A 23,263-nucleotide genomic window follows, 5' to 3' on the forward strand; every position below is an offset into this window, starting at 1 on the left:
CGAATATGCGACCACAGTATGGGATCCCTTTGAAATAGGGCATGTGAAAAAATTAGAAGCAGTGCAAAGGAAGGCTGCCAGGTACGTTTTAGGGCGACATAGGCAGACCGACAGTGTAAGTGACATGCTAGGCTCACTAGGATGGGGGTCACTAAAGAACAGACGGAAGCTGAATAGACTGTGTGCCATTTTTAAAATATTGAAAGCTGACGGAGGCTGGAAAGAACTGAACGAGAGTGTAAATAAGCCATGTTATCTCGGCAGGAATGATCACCCGCTTAAAATCAAATACATGCCCCAAAGGACAAACACCGCCAAGTTTTCGTTCCTAAATATGGGAATCAAAGAGTGGAACCAGCTGCCTGATGAACTCTTTAAGCCCTTACCCAAAAGCATTAAATCATTTAGGCGTGAATGCAAAAGGTATACATGATGGGATTGTTAAATGACACTATTTAATGACGACTATTTAATGACACTGTGATATGTTTTAAGAATGACTACTGTTTGTTATATCATGTCATTGCCACCCGGCTTATCGCCTAACAGCAATGTATCCCAAATAAATAAATAAATAAATAAATACTTCAAGATCAATACAATGTCTAATTAGGTAATGCATCCTTTATTTCAGTCATGACAATTAAAACATGATTTCACCCTTGAGTTTCATACCTTAATTTGTTTTGCTGAGGCAATAAGTGCTAATTATAATCCAACACTACAGGTTAATCACATGTATACAAAGAACTGGAAGGATTAGGTATTTGAATTATCTTTGAAGTTATATTTTATATTAGCAACTTGTTAGGAAAAATTGTCACATTATTGATTTAGCAATTATCATATACTTTTAAGTTTGACAATGCACTTCATAGTTACACCGGAGAAATAATACCAATCTTCCAAGAAATTAACATTTTCGTATAAAGTTACCACGGGAAAAGTTTTTTGGGGGTACTATAAGGGAAGTAGTAGCAGGAGGTAATGAGTGGTAAAAGAAAGCAAAAGGCTGTGGAATACTTAAAATGAAAGATATGCGTAAAAGTGGAAAGAGTAAAAATTCATTTAGGATGGGAGAAGAGGATATAGAAAGTATGCATAGTTTATCAAGGAAAAATGTTGAGCAACAAGTGTTAATGATGCACTTAAGTCCATTAGAAATCTATTAAAATGGGTGAGAGTTACATCTCGTTCAAATGCTATCTCCAATCTGTACGATGCCTACAATAGTGATCTAATAAATGTTGGCTACTTGGTCATTATTAAAGTAGAGAATAATGAAGAAATAAAGGGAATGGTACATCCAATTTCCTTTCCTAAGGGCAAAGATAATTACTTTGTCTAACATCATAAGTAACTTCATCAGAAATAGAAATGTCATTGAAAAATCACAACATATATTTATCCGAGTAATTTTTAGTATGAAAATACTGCAACTTTTTATAATCCTTTTATTCAATTAAAATTAATTCTGCTGACTTTGGCCCTACCCTGGGTTTGAGGTACCTCCTTAGGTATTTTTCCCATTGGTTTTGCTTCACAGGCGATTTCTTTGTAAGCTGTTGCGCCTCAGATTATATATTACTAATAAGTAAATCTCTTATCAATTCTTCCATAATGTCATTCTCATCCCATTCATATAAAGCTAGTTATTTTACCTTCACTATTCTCTTGATATACTACATTTTCTTTGTTCCTAATTATCACTTGCTAATACAGGTAGATTCATGGTCAAACCTGCTTCAAACATAATATTGAGGTCAATAACATGGGAATTCATATCTTATCAGTATGGACACAGTTTCCTTCTCTGCTATTTGAAATTGAACTTAAAATTATAGCAGGCACTCAAAAAATCACACAGTTTTGGTTTTATTCCGTTTGTCTAGAGATATATATCGAACCAGTGACCCTACAGAGGAGTTAACCACTCATTAGGCCACCGAACTATTTTATTAAATTAGCACTCATATTGATAATTTGAATTAAATCGCAGTCAAATTTTTTGCTTCATCATCTAGATTCACTTTTTATAATTACATACTATTTACTGTAAGACAAAGGGAAGGAAAGGGATAAAACAAGAAAGTTTACATCATACATACACAGCGGACTAATGAATTGTAAAATACTTTATCTAGAGTAAAACAGTCATATTTATATTGGAATGGATATTATAGCCATTCCTACTTAAACATAGTCACATTAACATGGTGTTAATTCACATCCCTTAAGAAAGCAATAGGTGAAAAATTCTATTGGATAAAATGAATACTAATATGAAATTGAAGCCAATGCCCAATTTGATGACTACTGAGAAAAAGAAAATTTTATATTCTTTTAACTTCAAGTTATGTGCATAATTATGAAGAAAAATTCTAATTCAAATTTTTTTGGTTACAATAGTGGATGAGATAGGAAATATTAAAGATTAATTCTTGCTTTTCTTTTAAGACCTATTTTGTTTTAGTCGGTAGTCCATAATTTTTTTAAGTACCTACATTTTGGGATGGACACAGACTGTACACTTCTACATTTCTTAGTCTCGCATAATGAGAAAACCTGACACCCAACATTACAATACTATACACTGTTCTTCAATTCTGCATAAATTCTATCCCCTTTCATTCCATTCAATGCCCCTTTTCCCCATTTTTGAACCTTCTTATCCCAACATCACTTGCCTAAAATCATCTCCTCTATCAGTCTTCAACATTCCGTATATGTTTAATTAAAATCTATACCACAGAGAACAAGACATTATACTCGATAAAACTCGATAAAATGACATGTGATCACAGGTTTTGATAATAAGAGTTTTCTTTAATATATTAGATGAATACCATTCATGAGTCAAAAAATGAATATGTTAGTGAAAAAAAATAAAATTTCAACATTCAGTCTCATATAAGCACAGTTTTAATTTTACTCGATGACAAGTATTTGATTTGTAATGTATTCGTTTTAAATGCAAAATAGTTACAATGCAAATACTAAACACACTAAAAAATTGCCTATTGATTAAATTAATGAGTACAATTTCTGAATACCATCAAGAAAACCAAGTAGACTCTGCACTACTTAATTGCCAGTGTGTCACTACTCTTCATTATCTTTCAACTATGTCCCCATACTGGTTTTTCACTGTGGAGCCAGAAGAGGTAGACTCAGAGGGTGGGCCTCTTTGTCTCAACACAATAGGTGACTCCTCTGTGCTAGGAGATGCCCTGTAAGAATGAAGTAATTGAACTCAGAAATTTGCATAAAGCAGATAAAACAACACCATTAGAAAAATTAGATTCTTATCACAATGAAGTGCTTAAATTGGCCAGGTTGTCTTATGGATCATGGTTTCCAGAGCCCCCCAGCCTTGGGAATGGCTCTTGTGTAACCTGGGTGGCTAGAATCTGGGTATCCCAATGATAACACAAATGAGCATTATCGGAATAATCACTAGAGATACCCTAACAAAAAAGATATTGATGCTGATAAGAGACGCCCTTCTCCATGTTTGAAGCATTTTTATATAAAGGAATCAATGATCAAATAAAAGGCTAAATGCTTACACATTCCTTACAAATTTTCATAGTTAACGGAGAAATCACAAACAAGGAGCTACAGACATCGCAGTAATAAATTTGATACAAAAAATCTTCAATAATTTAGATATGATTAAATGCATTATCACAATTTCACGTTGATTAAGGGAACTTTTTTGACCATTATTTTACAAAGGTTTGTACCTTCAAAAAAATCATGTCTGTGGTCTGTAGGATTCAAAATCGTTAATTGGATAATCTGAAATTTGAATGGTTGGAAACTGCTGATACTGAGAGTTGAGTCAGTCACAAGAGAATATATTGGTGATTTCTCAATGAAAGATGGATTACAAAACGCTGACCACTTACATCTATGCAAAACATTTCAAAGACTCTGATCCCATTTGATTCAATTAATACAAATACTTCACCAAAAAGAATAAAAAATCATGCTTTAAAACAATTCAGATTTGTTATACACACTGAAACTGTAACATTTAATTCTTTATAATGAATAATATTTCAATTGTTCCTGCCTTCCTTCTCTTGCATCCCACTTTTTATCTCGTAATTCATTCTTAACCAACAAGTCATCCCCCATTTTCATTCACCTGTGTGGTATTGAGGCAGGGCCATGATCTGATTCATCCATCTTCTAAGGATTTCTGTTCCCACATCCCTCAAATTATTTCAAATGCCAGAAATGTGAGCCGTCCATGTACATATCCTCTCAGAATTTGCACTCCGAAACTACCGTGATGCATGACTCCATGATTTCTAACTGCCCTTGGGTTTCCTCTTTAATTCCCCATGCCCATTGTATTTGTTCAGTCTATTTCTAACTCCTTCCCACACCTCCCTATTCATACATCTGACATTTGGGGCCCATCTTCGCCTGCTGTAATGAGGACAGGCAAAGGAAATAAATCCAATCCACCCCAATCATCACCTCCCCATTACAGTTTACTTCTTCTTTCTGATTTTAATCCATTCTGTTGGACCGATGATGAAAATCATTACAAGTGGGATAAATGGCAAGGATGTAAATATTTTCCACAAATGTTTAAGCAAAATTGAGGCGAAGATATAAAATTATTTTACTGCATTTTCATTTTTTATAAATATTTAACAGTATTATTATAAAATGAGGAATATTATGATTGGTAATTTTTATCCTAAGAGATGCAGTACATTAAAATGAAAAATAATTGTACTAAAAATTCTGAAGGGGGATCATTTCATCCGTTACCTAGGTAGGGAAGCATTTATACATTATATCTCTTGGTGTACCCTATCCCTTTTGCTCTGAAGTTCAAAATGAACTAAATTTTCAAAATTTCCTGTTTTCTCGGATAGTTTTTACTTACTTTAACTGCGAGCACTTTCTCATTGTAAATATGACAAATGCTAATACAAACATTTTCAATTCAGAGGAGGCAGATAATTGCAATACCCTCAATAAACAATGACTCCAGAAACTTCTTAAATAGATCGTAAGGCCATATAGCAATCTTTATTGAATTTGAAAAAATAGCAATACCATTAGTTCATCATTAAATGCTTTTCAGCACAAAAAGAAGCATGATGAACAAATGTATACTATCGGTTGACAGTGTGCATTTTCCACTGAAATGGAAACCTCTGGAAAAAATACAATAAAAATCAGCCTATCTCTTAAGGATGGTGAGATGACATTACATGAACTCCAGGTTCGGAAATGTGAATTAGAGGTTCTTATTTCATTAATTCATATGGAGAGCTGTCTTGACCATAAAAACATTTATTAATTCAAAGTTTATGTAGATTAAGGTTTCCCCCATACTTAACATTTGAACAATTTGAGTCGGTGCTGGGAAATTATGTTTAAATTAGGATCATTTGGTTTCATGCTGCATCATAAACAAAATCCTCAAATAAATGTTAACGTGAATTTACTTCACTTAAATTTTATATTTTACCTATTCTTAATTTTAATATATTTGTGATCAAGACACTAAAAGTGGGCAGATGTGTGTTTCCCTTTTGTATAATAATCTTACCTGTAGGGTCTTCTTTTCTGCTCATACTCTTCTCGATTGCGGCGACGGAGCTCTTCATATGTCACAGTTTGTGTTGGAGGGTTTGTAGCTGTCCCTCCAATAGGTTCATCATCATCAAAGCTACTAGCTCCCAAAGCTATTGGAAATCAGTCACAAAATCAATTAATAAAATTATAATGCTATGTGGGACAAAATCTGGTTATCTTTTCCTTTAGGTAACCCCTGTAACATTGGATGGACTCCTTCAATTTTTTGAACTGTTTGACTATTAACTAAGCAGTTTTATTAAAGAAATTTATTAAAGAAATTTATTAAAGAAATAGAAGTTCCTACTTCATGGAGTTAGGGTTATCTTTTGTGAGGAATGAAGATATAAAGGCGATGCCTATCTAATGAATACATATGAATTTAGCCCAGGGCAAATAAATGAAAATAATAGCTTAAAGAAAGACCAACGGTTAAAATTTTGAAACTTCATTGCATATACATTCCAATCCCCTCCCCGGACTACAACCTTGACATGGTGGAAGGGCTTGGTGTTCCGATGACCTCTGGAGCTGTGTTGGCGGGAGTAATAATATTGCTCCTGGGAAGGTCACCCATGCAAGATATGTTGAAGGTTAGGAGCCAGACGAAAGGTAGTCCATGCGGGGTCTGTTCCTCAGTGAGGGGGCTGCAATGGCGTCTCACCCCAGTGCGGCAGCCATTGAGTGATGGTGTCACGTTAAAAACACTATTGAGGAAGGCAATGGGAAACCACCTCCCAAGATTTAAATGATGGACAATACAAAGATTTTGAGTCCTGGCAACTACGGGGCTTGGCCCAATCGGCCGTGTGCCCGGCAGCAGGGGAGGCAAGGCTTCCGCGGCCGTCATCCCACGAAACCCTTGCAGGGGAAAACCGGCAGCAGCAGGAGACGCAGAAGAAGAAGACCAAGTTAGTTAGAATAGGAACGTGGAAAGTTAGGACAAAGATGAGAACAGGGAAACTGGAGAATAATAAGCGAGGGATGGAAAGGGGAAATATAGATATTTTAGGTCTATGCGAGGTGAGACAGAAGGATAGTGGGGATTACTGGAGTGATCAGTATAGAAAAATATACAGCGGTGGGGACGAGAGCCAACGAGGGGTTGCCATATTATTAAATGAAGAGGTAGGAAGAAGCGTAGTCAACATAGAGCAGGTAACGGATAGAATACTACTAATGGAGATAAAAGCAGAACCGACGAACTTGGTTATTATTCAGGTATACATGCCACCGAGCAACCATAAGGAAGAAGAAGTCGATAGGATATATACGATCAGTTAGAGAACATAATCACGTGTGTTACTGCAGGGAAACATTTGATAGTGATGGAGGATTGGAATGTGACGGTAGGTGAAGGAAGAGATGGTGATGAGGTTTAGGCACAAGGAATGACCGCGGGGAGAAAGCAGTTGAGTTCTGCAGGAGACAGGGGTTAGTCATCACTAACACTTGGTTTAGGCACCACAAAAGGCACAGGTATACATGGAAAATGCCAGGTGACTCAGAAAGGTATCAGCTAGATTATATCCTGGTTAGACACAGGTTTAGGAACAGTGTGATAAATTCCCACAGCTTCCCGGAAGCAGATGCGGACTCTGACCACAATTTAGTTGTTATGAAATGTAGCGTCCGTTTCAAAAAGATAAGGCAGGTGCGGTGGGTTAGAAAATGGAATGTAGAAGCATTAAACAATTTGAAAAGGAAGGAGTACCAACAGGCTATAGAGAAAATCATGGCGGATGGTAAAGAGCTAAGTACTATCGAAGAAAAATGGGAAAGGATCAAGAAAGGGTTATCGAAAGCCCCAAAAGACACTATTGGAACCGTTAACACGAAAAGGACTAGGAAACCATGATCACGGATGAGATGATTACAAAGATGGATGAGAGGAGAAAGTGGAAGAATGTAAACACAGAGTTCGGCAAAATGAAGTACAAAAAGCAAAATAATAAATTGAGACAGGTAAAAAATGAAGCAAAAGAAACATGGTGGAAAATGCAGTGGGAGGATATGGAAAGTTTGCAGAGGAAGGGTGAAATTGGTGCGCTGCACAGCAAAGTTAAATCTTTATCGAGAAGTAAGAAGGGAAGATCTATGCTAACAGTTAGAGATAAGGCAGGTAAGATAATAGTTGACACAGGAAAGATCCAAGAGAGGTGGAAGGAATATATAGAAAAACTGTATAGTAAAGAATTTAACTAACAAAGTTAGACATAGAAAAGGAACATGACGTCAAGGGAGAGAGCTTAGGCCCAGGTATACTCGACGATGAGATAGAAAGGGCATTAAGGGAGATGAAACAAAATAAGGCCGTGGGGGTGGCTAAACTACTGAAATGTTTAGGAAAATGTGCGAGGAGGAGGCTATATGGGCTGATTCGTAGTATCCATAAGGAAGGAATCTGGCCGGAAGACTTTGCAAGATCAGTTTTAGCTCCTATTCCGAAAAAGGTAAAGGCTACATCATGTAAGGACTACAGGACAATAAGTTTGATATCCCATGAAGCTTAAGTTGTTCACAGGATCATCAACAAAAGGATAGAGAGTAGGCAAAATGATTACTTAGGGGACGACCAGTTTGGGTTTAGGAAGGGGAGAGGTATGCGTGACGCCATTGCAGTAATGAGATTATTAATCGAGAGGAATATAGAATACAATCAGAAGGTATTTGCCTGTTATGTAGATTTCGAAAAAGTATTTGATAGAGTGAATTGGGAAAAACTAATGAGTATACTGAAGAAAATAGGAATACATTGGAGGGAAAGGAGGCTAATCCGCAACCTGTACTTGTCTCAGACTGCTTAGGTGTGCGTGGGGAACAGGGAGTCCAGATGGGCAGTGTTAGGAAGAGGTGTAAGGCAGGGTTGCCCATTATCACCATTGCTGTTTAACCTGTATATAGAGGAAATGATTAAAGAGGCATGGGAAGAACTGGAGGTTTTTGTAAAATCAGTTCGGTTCCCGGATGACCGAGCTTTAGTTTGCCAGTCAGCCAAGATTTGCTGAGTGAATTGGAAATTCAGTGCGACAGATATGGGATGAGTATCAATAATAATAAAATAAAGGTTATGCGATTTTCTAGAAAGAAAAAGGCTAAGCTAAACATTAAAATAGGAGGGCAAAAACTAGAGCAGGTAAAACAGTTTACGTATCTTGGAAGTGTTTTGAACCAACACGGTCAAAGTAGTAGGGACATAGAAGAATTGCGCTAGGCAAAGAGGCTTTCACAAGGAGGAGGGAGTTGATGACAGATCAGAATGAGGAGATCAGATCAGATGACAGAGGAGATGATGAGAAATCTTTGTGAAGTATTTATTTGGTAGTTGTGTCCATCCAAAAACCTACCTTAACCAGTAGATTACCTAATAATAATAAATAATACATTCCAATTTACATCCATAGTAAAAAGCACACAGCACTTTATGAAATTGAATGGAAATTCTCTTATCTTTAAAATATAATACATGTGGATTACCATATGATTAAAATAACTAGAATGAACTGCAATATGCACCATATATAACTGGAAAGTAATATTTTGCTGAGACAGACAATTTAATCTCAATATATTATATTTCACTACATTTATGTGAAATTCCTAAGGAATCCTGTGCAATAAGGTATCTGTAGTCAAAATATCTTGTTATTTATAGTTGTTTCTCTCTAAATTCAGCTATAATTTTCACAAAAAAAATAAACTTTAGTACTTTAGGAGTACGGTTAAAATAAGCAACATTGACATTTGAAAAACAAATAAATAAATATTATATTATTATGCAGCATCATTACTTATGCTTAGTTCAAGCCCCCAAAATACATATTTTTCAGCCTACCCAAATCCCTACAGGTCTATTACATGAGATCCAGCTGAGAAATGTTTCATCTGAGATTGTTCGATGCTGTGTTTAATATAGTAAATGATGATGAGAAAAAGCAAGTACCAGTTATTTTTTATTTGTAAAGCTGGTCTACTTAAGAGGGTGTTATGATGGATGAAGTTGGACTACAGAAAAGAGGAAATAAAAGCAACCAAAACTACAGATGTCTTTTCTGATTGGATACTCTTGAAGAACTGTTCTTAAATAGGTAAGGTAAAATACATGACTCAAGAATTGGAAGGAGAACTACTACTACTCGTATGCACTGGGAAGGAGAAGAGAAGATCCAGAAAATTAGAGTTTGATTTGAAAACAAGAATGTTCCTCTACTGGCAAGATAATCTTTATCGATGAGCATACAGATGCATATGGCTTTCAACAAGGCATGTCAAAGGAAAAACCATGGCAATTATCATGTTTGAAAAATAATTTTTAATATACCTGACGCTAATTTTTACGAACCTTCAGAGCTATACTAAAATCAAGATTAAACTTTTTATGTCCTATTAATAAACATCCACAGAGGTATGGCTACCAAGAAGCACACTGGAAATAGCTGGGCTTGAAAAACTTGTATTCTCCTAGTAAACCTAGCAAAAATGATGATCTGAATGCGACTAACTCTAGGATAGTCTGACTTTAGTTAAGATCATTAGCAATGCCCAGTACGATTAAAAGATTTCGTTATAAAGTCTTCAGGAAAAAGTACTTAACACTATTAAAAACTGAAATTATGACAGCTACCAATTCTACAAAAGATTTTTCTAACCATTTTTTACCAACCAAATCTTTTTGAATTTAAAATATATGGTGGTTTGAGTTTGACTGGTGGTGTATTGGTTCTGTAAAAGGTAAAGACAACATCACAAGCATATACCATATCTATATCTATATATATAAAGGAGAGTGTTTGTTTGTATGTATGTAATTTGTTTACTTTTTTGCTGTCATAGAAACAGCATTTTTCCAACTATGCCAGCAGGATACTTTTGCAAGAACACTATTGTATTCAGAATTGCCGAGATATTATACGTGGAATACATCAAGGAAAGTCTTTTGAAGAAGAAAAATGGGCAACTTTGATCCTGAGAATAATATTTATTCATGTGACGCATTGGGCCGAGTCTACACAGTCCATCCTAACAACGCCGAATGTTATTTTTTAAGAATGCTTCTACATACCATTAGAGGACCTCGCTCATTTGCAGAATTAAGAACGGTAAACGGAGAAATATGTGAGACATTCAGAGAAGCTTGCCAGAATTTAGGGTTGCTAGAAGGAGATCAACACTGGGATGACTCATTGCGAGAGGCCAGTTTGATTTCTCTTCCAGGACAAATCCGAATTTTGTTTGCCATCATAATAACCTCCTGTAATCCATATAACCCAAAAACGATATGGGAAAAATATAAAGAATCAATGAGTGAGGATATAATGGCTAAAATTCGAAGTGAAAATCCTACATTGGATATTACGTTTAACTCCGACATTTTTAATAAAACTTTGATTATTTTGGAGGAAAACTGTATCACCATGGTTAACAAGACTTTAGTGGAACTCGGTCTTTTTGCACCTGTACAAGATCAACAGGGTGTATTTTAACCAGATTATATACGTGAAACTAGCTACAATGTCTTAGACTTAGAAGCATACATCGCGGATAAAAAGCCACTTCTTAATGAAGATCAGGAATTCGCGTACGAAACAATAATGGGTCAAGTAGATAAACAAGAAGGAGGTATCATTTTTCTTGATGCTGCTGGTGGCACGGGAAAAACATTTTCAATTAATTTAGTTCTCGCTGAAATCAGGGTTCATGGAGAAATTGCTCTAGCCGTTGCATCTTCAGGTATTGCAGCGACATTAATGGAAGGAGGAAGAACATCCCACTCTGCCCTTAAGTTGCCACTTAATATTTCCCGACAAGAAAATCCCACATGTCATATAAATAAAACAAGCGGTCAGGCACAAGTTCTTATAGAATGTAAATTGATAGTATGGGATGAGTGTACGAGGGCTCATAAAAAATCTCTTGAGGCCCTCAACGCAACACTTCAAGATCTTAGAGGAAACTGCAGTTTAATGGGAGGAGCTCTGGTACTCCTGTGTGGAGACTTCCATCAAACTCTGCCTGTCATTCCAAAATCGACTCCAGCCGATGAAATTTATGCCTGTTTAAAACATTGTTCTATGGAATCATGTCCAAGAAATTAGCCTTAAACAAAACATGCGAATCCTCTTAAGAGATGGGAATGCTCAAAATTTTTCAAATAAACTTCTGGAGATTGGAGAAGATAGATTAGTTATTGAAGCATCTGGTATGATAAAATTGTCATCAGATTTATGTGTATCGGTGAAAACTGTCCGCGATAAGATACAAGCAGTCTATCCTAACGTTAATCAAAATTATAAAAATTTAGAATGGTTGCGAGAAAGAGCCATTCTTGCTCCTAAGAACGATGTTGTTGATGAAATTAACAAGGAGATACTAGCCATGCTGCCAGGAGACGTGATTGAATATAAATCGGTTGATACCGTAGTGGAAGCTGACGAAGCCGTCAATTATCCAACGGAATTCCTAAATTCACTTGATCCAGCTGGATTGCCACAACATCGCCTTATACTTAAAGTAGGATCTCCAATCATTTTATTCCGAAATTTAGATCCACCAAAACTCTGCAATGGGACACGATTGTGTGTGACAAAATTAATGAAAAATATAATCCAGGCAGTCATTTTAACTGGAAAAGGAAAAGGTGAAATAATTTTTATTCCACGGATACCTCTAATCCCAACTGATCTTCCCTTCAACTTTAAAAGATTACAGTTTCCAGTCCGGCTAGCTTTTTCAATTACCATTAATAAATCATAGGGACAGTCTTTAAAGTTTTGTGGTGTTGATCTAAGATCGCCATGTTTTAGCCACGGGCAACTTTATGTTGCTTGCTCCAGAGTAGGTTCGCCTAAAAATTTATATATTCTTTCTCCTGGATATGAAACGAAAAATGTAGTTTATAAACAGGTGTTAAATAAAAAAGATTCTTAAATTTGTATGAAGTAGTGTATTATTGTACTTTATAATTTTTTATTTTTATTTATGTAGTATATTTATATTATTGTTTCTCCCTAACCCGTGCAAAGCCGGGTATTCAGCTAGTTCAGAATATAAAGAAGAAATTACTTATTGATTTTGCAAGCAAAAACAACTCAGGATATATGACAATATGTAATATTCTATTAAAATGCACAGGCATGATCTATGAAGAATTTTAAAACTGACATTTTACTCTAAGTAAACATAAAGTAGGTCAAAACAACAAATGGTAGTCTAACTTACAATCTACAGAAGGCCTTCCTAAGTCATCCAACCCCTCCTGCAATGGCCTATCTAGGTCTAGCTGTAGAGCATCGACAGGGCCAGTATTAGTATAAGAAAATTGAGGATCATTTCCAAAGGGTGTTGCTACCATGGCACCACCCAAATTAGGGGTGTCCATACTGAAAAAAAACAAAGAGAACAAGTCCATTGCAATTGTAATGTATCACCATTTCCAATGCTTGCAAGCAAGCAACTACATCAGTCTGAGAGAGAGAGAGAGACCTATCTCTTTTCCCCATATACCACTACTTTATCTCTCAACATTTTTATCAGCGATAGCTAATGATAACAAACGTTATTCATATTAATAGGCATTTGGTTGGGAACAATAATTTAAGCATACCAATCTTAAAAAATGAAAAACTAATAAATGTGCCCTTTTAGGTCAATCAAATAAAGGCTCAGTTAATCAAACACATACCTTGAAATTAGGAAAATGCTTTAGCCATCCATCCTAATTTATTAAAAAAAACACCATTTATTACCACAACAATTACAATGAATAAAATAAATATGCAACTAAAAACTACTATTGTTTCATACAGTATGATTTTGTGCCAGTCTCAGGGTGTGCAACTGAAATCTAAGTACTTGCATTGAATTTCAATACACCTTATGATTTCAAAAAAAATTACTCCTCTTTTGAAGTTTTACCATTTGAGGCAGATACGCCATAGCAAATCTAGTCTCCCACAAGTCTTCTTTTCACTAAAAAAAACAGTGAAAAAATGGGGTGCACATCTTTCCTATCGCTCATCTTATCTTTTATTCCTATATACCACATTGCACATAAACAATATTTCCTGTATTCACCTGGAATAGTTTATATGACCCTTTTACCTCAGCAAAAAATTGTGGCAACTGAAACAAAATTGGATAACACCATAATTGTGAGAAAATTGACACTTCCTTCTGAAACTTGTTAGGGAACATCTGATGGGAAGAACCCTGAACCGTGTGACCAAAGATAGGCAATAGCACCTTGATCCATCATCCTTACTCATGAGAAGGGACCTCCATTATGCCCAGGTTGTTGATTCTATCTGTTATAAGGCACTGTGTCACAGTGTGCTTCAAGTATAAAACACTGTGACTATTGCAAAATATCTGGAAATCAGCCGATCTTTGAAAACAGTTGTAACCTAATTTAAGCACCCAATAACAAAAATCAGGCCACGGTATAACCAATAAAATGTGTATAACATAGCTTTTGATTCACCTTTATTAATTCTACTTCTCCTTAAGAAAATAATGACAAAAATTTCTTCCGCCAAATAGTTAATGCTATTGTTATCATTCAGTAAAATAATCTTTTGAAGTCACACGTATTTTCCCAATGAAAATTTTTTTTGAAAGTTTTTTTAAGTAAAATTTGTTTGAAAAGAATTCAAAAATAATTTCACAACATCCCTAAAAAAAATCCCTGACATTTTCCAGTTGCAGCAAATTTCACAGATTCCCTAGTCGCTGGCCACCCAAGTACTCTCTTGAAAATACACTAGCTATCACATCAAAAAAGATTGCATTCAAAATGCATATCTCATTGAATAAACTATGATGCATTAAGCATAGTAAAATTCTAATCGACTTGGGGATAATTACCTCTCATAACCGGATCTTCCTCGTAATTTCTTTTGCCTTAGGTATTCTGCTAACTTGCTGTTTGGAAGTTGCATAATTTTCTCAGCACACCTCTCTTGGTAAGAGATTTTTCCCATGAAGTAACCTATCACAACTCCAATAGCTATTTTTGGTGTGGGACCCCATCTGGGATTTTTCTTCAGGAAACCTTGGTAGAAGAAAAAAAATGCATTCATAGTGAATGTTACATAAATAATTCCACCAATTTAGCCTCAATGCTTATTTCGGTACTTTATATGATTCATCCCCTGATACTGTGAATGCTATTGCTATCACCAAAGTTAAACACACTATAGTTGGTTTCAGCCCGGGCTTACAGACATGATGGATTATATCAAAATCAAAATGGCTTGTAACCATTAAAAGATAATAGAGAATTCTGATTTGCAAATCATATGCTTTGCTATTTTTAAAAATGATTCAGCTATTTTTATGAATATTTGAAGAGATTGAAAAATTTCCAATTTTTTGTTGACTGAGTGGCCAACCCCCAAAATTATTTTCCCAAGTGTGATAGTTTAGTTCATATAGATACCACACGTAAATTTTGTCAAGTTCCCATGCTTTTGAACCCCTTGTGATATCTTAAACCACCCATGTGGCATTGATTTCAAAATTTTAGCATTACAATATTTGATCTTTGTTTAGAAGTTTTAAGCATACATCATAGCCATGCAAAGTGGGTTCACCATATTAAATGAATATCAAAAAAGAAGTAATGCAGTTGATACAAATTAAATATAATACAAGTTGGTGAAAGGGGCATATTCCAACTTTACCACATATTCTGCTGCAAACAAAGCTCATACCAGTTACTATGAAATTAAAACCTAAAATCACAATTAAATGCTCATTGCTAATAGAAGGGCTCAAAATTTTTCTCTTAGAAATAGCACATGACAAAAAAAACGGGAGGAGATGCGGCAATTTCACTGGATAAAAATCAACAATACTGGTCATGATGAATGACTTTTAGACTGAGATATTCTTGCATAACAATAATATGGGATTACACTTTTTAAAGCCATCTGTGAAGCACAATTATGGTTTACATCTGAACAACCAATATGAAAATATAAACATAGATGTGTAACTCATCTGAATCAGTTGGAGTATGAATGGAGGCATTTAATAACAACAAGTTAGAAGACCAGTCAAAGGGTTCTCCATGCATTGAAAGGATTTTCCTTCCTGGCTCAAGCACCATGGGCTTTCTGACACAGTATAAAACCATTGCCTTGCTTGTTGTCTAAAACCATTGACCATGGAGATGACACAACTTTGCAGGACTTTTGCCAATGAGAAAGTTCTCACACACAGAGGTGGAATTGGTACGATAGAGGAGGAATAAAGCAGAAATGTAACTTTGCATCAAAGTAAGAATAAATGTAGAGAAATGAGGTTTGCATCGGTCAAGAGGTCACATCTGTAACATTGGTTACTTTCTACTTAAGTGCCAAAAAGCTTGAACAATGAATCCAATTTTTTCATTTACCTTCATAAAGTAATTATTGCATGACTTTGTAATTTCAAAAATTGAGTCGATTTAGTATGGTCAAGAAAATCTTATTTTTATACTTCCTTCATTAAGGGATACTTCCACTGAAACATTCCCATACTTTGGAACTTAATAATGACATTGAAACCAAAAATAATCAAAAGTGCAATCTTAACCAATTAAATAAAATGTCACAAAGGTGAGCCTGGAATTCAAATTTTTTTAGATTACCTTCATGAGCCCTTTTTTGTATTAGACTGAATAGAATAAGTAATGAATATTATTGCCATCAAGAACGAGTAATGTGAAAAAATACTCCTCCCCTTTCCCCATTGCTAGAAACTCTGGGAGAGTTGAAGGGAGATTATTTTCTCAAGGATCTATGAAACTACATTCTATTATAACAGAACCCAAATCCATTGATTGTATTAGCTGAGCGGACATAACCATCTTCTATTCAATGACAGTGAACAGGTGTAATTACCTAAGTTATGATTTACTACTATGCTATTATTTACCTAATTTATAATTTATAGCTGTGCTCCCTTTTGCACTAAAATTTGATGAAAGGTTAACTGATGGGGAAAATTAGTGTTATTTTCTTTCTGGAATGAAGTAGAGATTGTTGTCACTTTAAGTGTTAACATATTAAACTCCCTCTCAGAAATTTAAATATTTAGCAGAAATACTTTGTATCATTTGTAGGAATTTTTGTCAGAGTAGCACTCAGAACTGTATAGTCTGATGATAGTGAAGCAGCAGCCCTCTGACAGCTTGTGGCAGACCAATTTTTCCTTACATTCACAAATTCAGATGGAATGCCCAGATGTGTGTCCTAATCATCATGTCATTACATCAATAACCTAGAAAACAATGTTCATTCCTTGAGTGTCATCACACTTGAATGAATAAATATAGGTGTCTTGAAGAAAAGCATAAAAACAATTTCACTAAAATCGGGTGTCGGAGGATAATCTGAGCTGTTTCCCCAGTTCATGGCAAGCAAATGGGGTTAGAAGAAGTTAGAAAAAATATCAAGATGCTGAAGGTATGATCAAATTAATCCATAAAAACAACCACCACAATTCCTAAATGAATAGAATAGTTTGAATAAATTGATGATGCAATGTGTCTGTCACTGTTCATTCCAAGAGTGCCAGGCCCAGAAGGCAATAAATTCCTTAATCCCCACTCAAAAGTTTTATTTTAATAGCAAAAATATACCCTGGTATCATAGTTGGGGAGGGGCAGGAAACCCACCCGTCATCATCCTTTCAGGCACAGTCAAACAGATTCAGAATGAAATGTCCCTACAACAGTTGCTTCAGTTTCTTTAACCCCAAGTGCTAAGAAAAAAATCTGTCAAAATCCTCATTTATTTGAAAACAGGAAGTTAAATAAAAAATTATAATCATGGCATATCTTCCATGCAGTTAACGAGTATATTTTGAAACTTAAGACAAAACATGCATTTTTTCAATTTATTTTTTTAAACCTGTACTAAAACAAGTTTTTTTAAATGCAACATTACAAAGAACATCTTGTCAAAAAAACCTAAAAGTAAATATGTTTTCTTGAATTTGCTGAAAATCTTCTTGACACTTCCTTCAAAAATTCCTCCTTTCCTTCCAAAGTTTTTCTGTGCAACCTCAGGATGTGTAGTCCATTAATTTGATCCCATCATCGTCAACCTTATCCTGGTCTCTACTCTCAACAAGGAACAAAATGACTAGTCTACAGTACAAGAGTTGCATGGCTGTGCTAGAGATGAGCAGAGCCGCTTTTTTTGACAGGGTAAAAAGTTTCAGCCTCTTGTTGGGGGAGGGAGATGCTGCCTCACGATACCTTGTAACTGCAACCCTATGCCCACCCCATTTCCAAGGCCCCAGTACACAGAACCATAAAAGTATTAATCACCATTTGCATGAAGGTACATATTATATCAAAAAATAAAAATTAACTAGAAAAATATTTTATTCTACACTTATTGTAATAATCACCTCACATCCTATGCCTCTTGCCTGGAGTTTCTAATGGAATTTTTTTATAGCACAATTTATTTTACCAGAGTAATTTATACCTGATCAATTGGCACTGGAATATTTCCTATTACATGGAAATAAAGCTGGTTCCAGTAGACAGATCAGGTGACACACCTATTCCCAACTATTCCAAAACTCTTTGGTTGTCTGGTAGTTAAATAATGTAACCTTATTTTAAAAAGTAAAATACATCTAAACCATTGGTTTTGTCAGCCTGTTTAACAAAAATTTGCAATTAAAATACGCTTAATACTACCTTGATCAAAAAGTTCCCGGAATAACCACCGTGTGGCGCTCCCATCGTTCCGATTTGAGTTCTGTTTTTTTTGTTAAATTGGTACATCTGTTGTTGATATTCCCTTTAAATCTTAGTGTCATAACTTGACATTTGCAAAAGTTACGTAGCCAAGAGTACATCTATCTCTGTGTGTGTTGGCGATTTTTTACAATTGCAGAAATGGATTTAAATTTGCAACAACGAACTTGTATTAAATTTTGCGTAAAAAACGGATTTAGTGGCGCACGGATGTTGGAAATGTTGGAAAAGTGTTTCGGCAACGATTCTCTAAAAAAAACGGTCGTTTACCAGTGGCACGAGCGGTTCAGAAGTGGTCGTGAGTCAATCGAAGATGATGAACGCAGTGGCAGACCATCGACATCGAAAGTCGGTGAAAAAATTGATAAAGTAAAAGAAATGTTGGTCAATAACCGCAAATTAACCATCAGAGAAATAGCGGAGGACTTGAACATTGCCTATGGATCCGCCCAAGACATTGTGGTTAATGATTTGGGTTTCCGTCGTGTAGCAGCAAAGTTGGTGCCGAAAGACCTCAATTTCATGCAAAAAAGAGACCGTGTTGACGTCGCAAAAGACATGATTTGCGAGGCTGAATCCGATCCCACATTCATCAAAAGGATCATTACTGGAGACGAGACGTGGGTTTATGAGTACGACACGCAATCCAGACATCAGGCAAGTGAATGGCGTTCACCAAATGAGCCGAGACCAAAAAAACCACGTCGTTTTCAGTCAAAAAAGAAGGCAATGCTGACGGTTTTCATGGATTACAACGGTGTAGTGCATCATGAATTTTTGCCAGAAGGCCAGACAGTAAACAAAGAGTATTATTTGGGCGTTATGAGACGTTTGCGTGAAGCAATTCGCCGAAAGAGACCAGAAATGTGGGCAGAAAACTCGTGGATTTTGCACCATGATAACGCACCGTCGCACAGTGCTATCATTATTCGTGATTTTTTGACGAAAAATGCAACAAATACCATCCAACAGCCACTGAATTCACCTGATTTGGCTCCCTGTGACTTCTTTCTGTTCAATCGAGTTAAAAAACCATTACGGGGAACGCGTTTTAGCAGCCGAGAGGAAGTAATGGAAAAATCGCAGGAAGCACTGATGGACATACCGAAAACCGAATATAAAAAATGTTTCGAGGATTGGATCAAGCGCTGGCATAAGTGTGTTGCAGTCGATGGGGATTACTTTGAAGGGGACAATATAGATTTAGATGAATAAACTTGTATTTTTAATTTTCTGAATAAATTCCGGGAAATTTTTGATCAAGGTAGTATGATTAATGCCCTTTCATACTGTCCTTCAATTTCCACAATATTTCACAACAGAACAATGTAAGATAGAATTGAACATCATTATACAAATAGCCATCAGCAGTAATAATTTGGAGAATTTGACAACCTGCACAAGAAAAACACCAGAAAGTAGAGGCGAAAAACATTTACAGTAGTGTGGAAAGCAATATAAATAAGTGGCTAAAAATTACTTCATGAAGTTTTCTTGGGTCTTCCACCGGGTCAGGGGTTCCATATCGGCCGATGTTTCGATGTCCGACCCGTGCATCGAAACATCGGCCATATATGGAACCCCTGACCCGGTGGAAGACCAGAGAAAACTTCATGAAGCAAATATGCCAGGAAAGCACCAGATCTTACTCAAAATTACTTATTTATCCAAAATATTATTCATATTAAAAAGTAACCTACCACCATTTGAATTACCCTTCTACAACAGATTATAGTTTCAAAAAACATCATTTTACTACAAAACAAGTGGAAAAATGGAAAATGTACACACTCAAGTCTTACAGCTGTCCAGTACATTTTGGTCTAATGGGAAGGATATTCAAAGAGGGAGAAAAAATATTAAGCATTTCAGGAAGGAAATACTGCATCCCCCTCCACAAAGCACCTCTGTGACAACAGGCACACCAGCAGTTTTCAACCAAGGATTTGATGCATTCAAATAAAAAATATTGGAAATACTGGAGGAGTTCAAAATGTTAAAGCACCCAGCTAAGAAGTCAGTTATTGCAAATGACATAATGCATACTTCACACTTGCCCCTAGTCATCATTGCAAAACATCAGAGCGACAGACTATCAGACTCAGACCCTTGTCCCTTCTCTCCTTCCCATAACCATCCATCAACGAGTACCTCCTGCTCCTCTAGACATATTTAATCTAATCCTTTCAATGTATAATTACCTAAGCGATGCTGCTAAGTGGCAAAGTCATATTGCTTCAAATAAAAGTTTGTGTGGAATATAATTCTTGGGATTTAAACATGCATTAATTCCAAAATTTATGCTAGACACTGCCAGCATCTTTATGCATGGTCATTATTATTACTTTTATCTTCAAAATTGAAAATGTCTATTATAGACTGAATATGACACTTAACAACAAATAAATTGTTTATAATTAAAATTACAGGGAGACGAAATTAAAAAAACTATTTTTACTGTAACATAAACCTCTAATTTGAAAATATTAACATATTAATTCAAACGTATGACAAGATCCTACATAGGATTAAATGATCCTATCTGAAATTTATTAAGGAATCATAAGAAACCTGCTAATAAAACTAACAAGTCCTCCCTATAATTTATTTTAGTCTTGGCAAGATCCTGTTAAGAAATGTACATTTATTAATAATGTATATTACCTGCATTTACTCCATAAAAAGCACCAAGACCAAGCAGACAACTCAACGGTAATGACCGCAAATAAAAACTTTCCCGGTTGCATTCACGCAAAACACGGAGTTCATCTTCACTGAATCTGTAAGACTAATTTTGGTAATTAATATTAGTGGGGTAGCAAAATTGTCAAAATTATAGCCACAGATCAATCTATCAATTCACACTTCATTTCTAGATACTTTATATTTCCTAGTGGAATTTGGATTACCAGACTAGTAAATTGTGACAGCCCTGAAAGAATTTCTTTCTTCCATCCCTCAAAACGTAGACAAGAAACATGGTAAGTAAGGTATACAAAGTAGCATTATCAAAATGGGAGAGAAATACAATCAAGGTATGCATTAATATGTTCATCCACCAGTTTTCCCCTACTAAAGAAATTATGAACAACATAAATGTAAAAATCGAATGTTGTCATGTGACAAATAGGGAAGCAAACAAGATGATAAAATACATTCCCCTAGTTCATCTTAAGATGAATGAGACAAGAGGTTCATTGAGAACCACCTTAATTAATTCACCATTTTCAAATTACAAATATCATAGCTCAATTGAAGCAGGCCATATTCTAAATTATAGCTAAATAGTCACATCATGGTTAAATCAGATTTTTATAAAGGCTGACATTATTATTATTAAAATAAAACATGTACAAATAGACAGTGTTCGGTAGCACACACATGATGGATTTATAACTTCTATGCTGGTCAACAAAAATTATTTTGAGTTATTGAAACACAAGACAAAAAATGCTCTATGGTTGCATTGCCACAGGGTTTCCCTACAAGGCCTCAACTAGAGATGGGGCAGCCGGTTCTATCTCAGGCGGCGAGAAACAGGTACAACAATACCTTGTACAATGAATGTTATTTCACCATAACGATACTTTTCACACCTCAACAACGAATGGTTTGTAAAAGGGGGCGGCGTTAGAGGAGCGAAGCCGTCCTCGCTAGGCGGTGGGAATGTTATGTTCCCTCAGGATGGCACAAACTTAGTTTCAGCCCTGCTCCCTCTTATGAAGGTGATTTCTGAGTAACAACCGAGAAAAATAGGCTTCATAAGTGCACTAGTCAAGCAGACAATGATGCAGCATCTTAATCTAACGCCTTCTTTACATTCTAAAGTTGTTAATATCTTATACAAATATAATACTGCCTCATTTGGGAATATCTTCCAACCAAATGCTATCTAATTTCTAAGACACACTGGGTCCCAACATTCGACTGGAAATCACATCACTGTGTGCATGAATTACAAATAAAACTTCAAATAAGAATAAACTACGTTAATTACTGTCAACTATCACCCGAAATTACATTCAACATAGTTTCAAGCACAGGAAAATATAAGTTGACAAATAGTTAATAAAGCATAAACGAAGTAGGTAACCCTCAGTATTTGCAAGCCCAACCTTCTTAACTGTAAAATATGGGCCATTCCCAAACCTTGCAAGATGCATAAGGATTCGTAAACAACACTACCGTTGCCAGTGAGGACATTTAACATACATTTTCAAAATATACGGGATGGATATTACATAAAGAGTTCATTTATTTCAATCGGATAGCTAGCAATTAGCATATCACTCTCTCTGTTCAACAGTCGACAAAATTTAAGTTAAGAATTCTGGTGCCATCAAATTCACTCTCCACCCTAAAGAAGAGTAAGCGCATTTCGAGTGCATGACGCGGGCGTTCATTCTTTGATCTTTTAAGAGTTTACATGCTTAGAATTACTGATTAAAATAAAATATAGGCCCCGCATCCTAATAAGTGAAATAGAACAATGATTTACCGAGTCTAGAGGAGATGTTGAAGGTTTGTTCTCAGAAATTACATCTGGCTGGGAAGGATAAGGATTTCTATCCATTTAATAATGTTTTTCGACAGTAGCAGCGAATGTTTACTAACTCAACTCGGTGCATAGAATTCTACACCGGTTCACACAAGTTTCGTGTACGCTTATAATATTACGCATAGCTTTTGTTTTACCCTTAACGGTCATTTTCATTTTGCATTGAGAATGACGTCCAACTGATTAATTTCCTGTGTTGCCATACTTCTCCGTCATTGTTATAGGTATTCTGATTCTAAATTCCCTCTAAAGCCATTTCGTTAGAAATTCCAACGTTCGGCATAGCAGTCCCTATACCCATCTTTCATTGGACACTAACCAGTATGTCGTCATATTAACTG

At 35.7% G+C, this 23,263-nt stretch overlaps 1 protein-coding gene across 1 annotated transcript; it reads right to left on the reverse strand.

Moving 5' to 3' along the window:
• Window positions 1–624: 624 nt before the first annotated feature.
• asrij (OCIA domain-containing protein asrij) lies at window positions 625–23,043 on the reverse strand. The gene is made up of 6 exons (XM_071590533.1): window positions 22,863–23,043; window positions 21,029–21,152; window positions 14,470–14,656; window positions 12,826–12,986; window positions 5,582–5,717; window positions 625–3,230 (listed from the first exon to the last, which is right to left on the reverse strand). Exons 1-6 carry the CDS (start codon window positions 22,935–22,937, stop codon window positions 3,113–3,115), a joined length of 801 nt encoding a protein of 266 aa, XP_071446634.1. The 5' UTR covers window positions 22,938–23,043; the 3' UTR covers window positions 625–3,112.
• Between the last annotated feature and the right edge of the window lie 220 nt (window positions 23,044–23,263).

Source organism: Hetaerina americana, unplaced genomic scaffold (assembly GCF_022747635.1).
Source record: "Hetaerina americana unplaced genomic scaffold, ioHetAmer1.1.p SCAF_4, whole genome shotgun sequence".
In the NCBI taxonomy this organism is placed as follows: domain Eukaryota; kingdom Metazoa; phylum Arthropoda; class Insecta; order Odonata; family Calopterygidae; genus Hetaerina; species Hetaerina americana.

Bases quoted from the DNA above. Each gene is read 5' to 3' on its own strand.
- asrij (XM_071590533.1), bottom strand. From the start codon at position 22,937: ATGGATAGAAATCCTTATCCTTCCCAGCCAGATGTAATTTCTGAGAAC. The intron at 12,987-14,469 runs GTAATTATCCCC...GTTTTTTTTCAG, and splicing joins GGAAGATCCGGTTATGAGAG to TATGGACACCCCTAATTTGG. The intron at 5,718-12,825 runs GTAAGTTAGACT...GATTTCCAATAG, and splicing joins AGGAAGGCCTTCTGTAGATT to CTTTGGGAGCTAGTAGCTTT.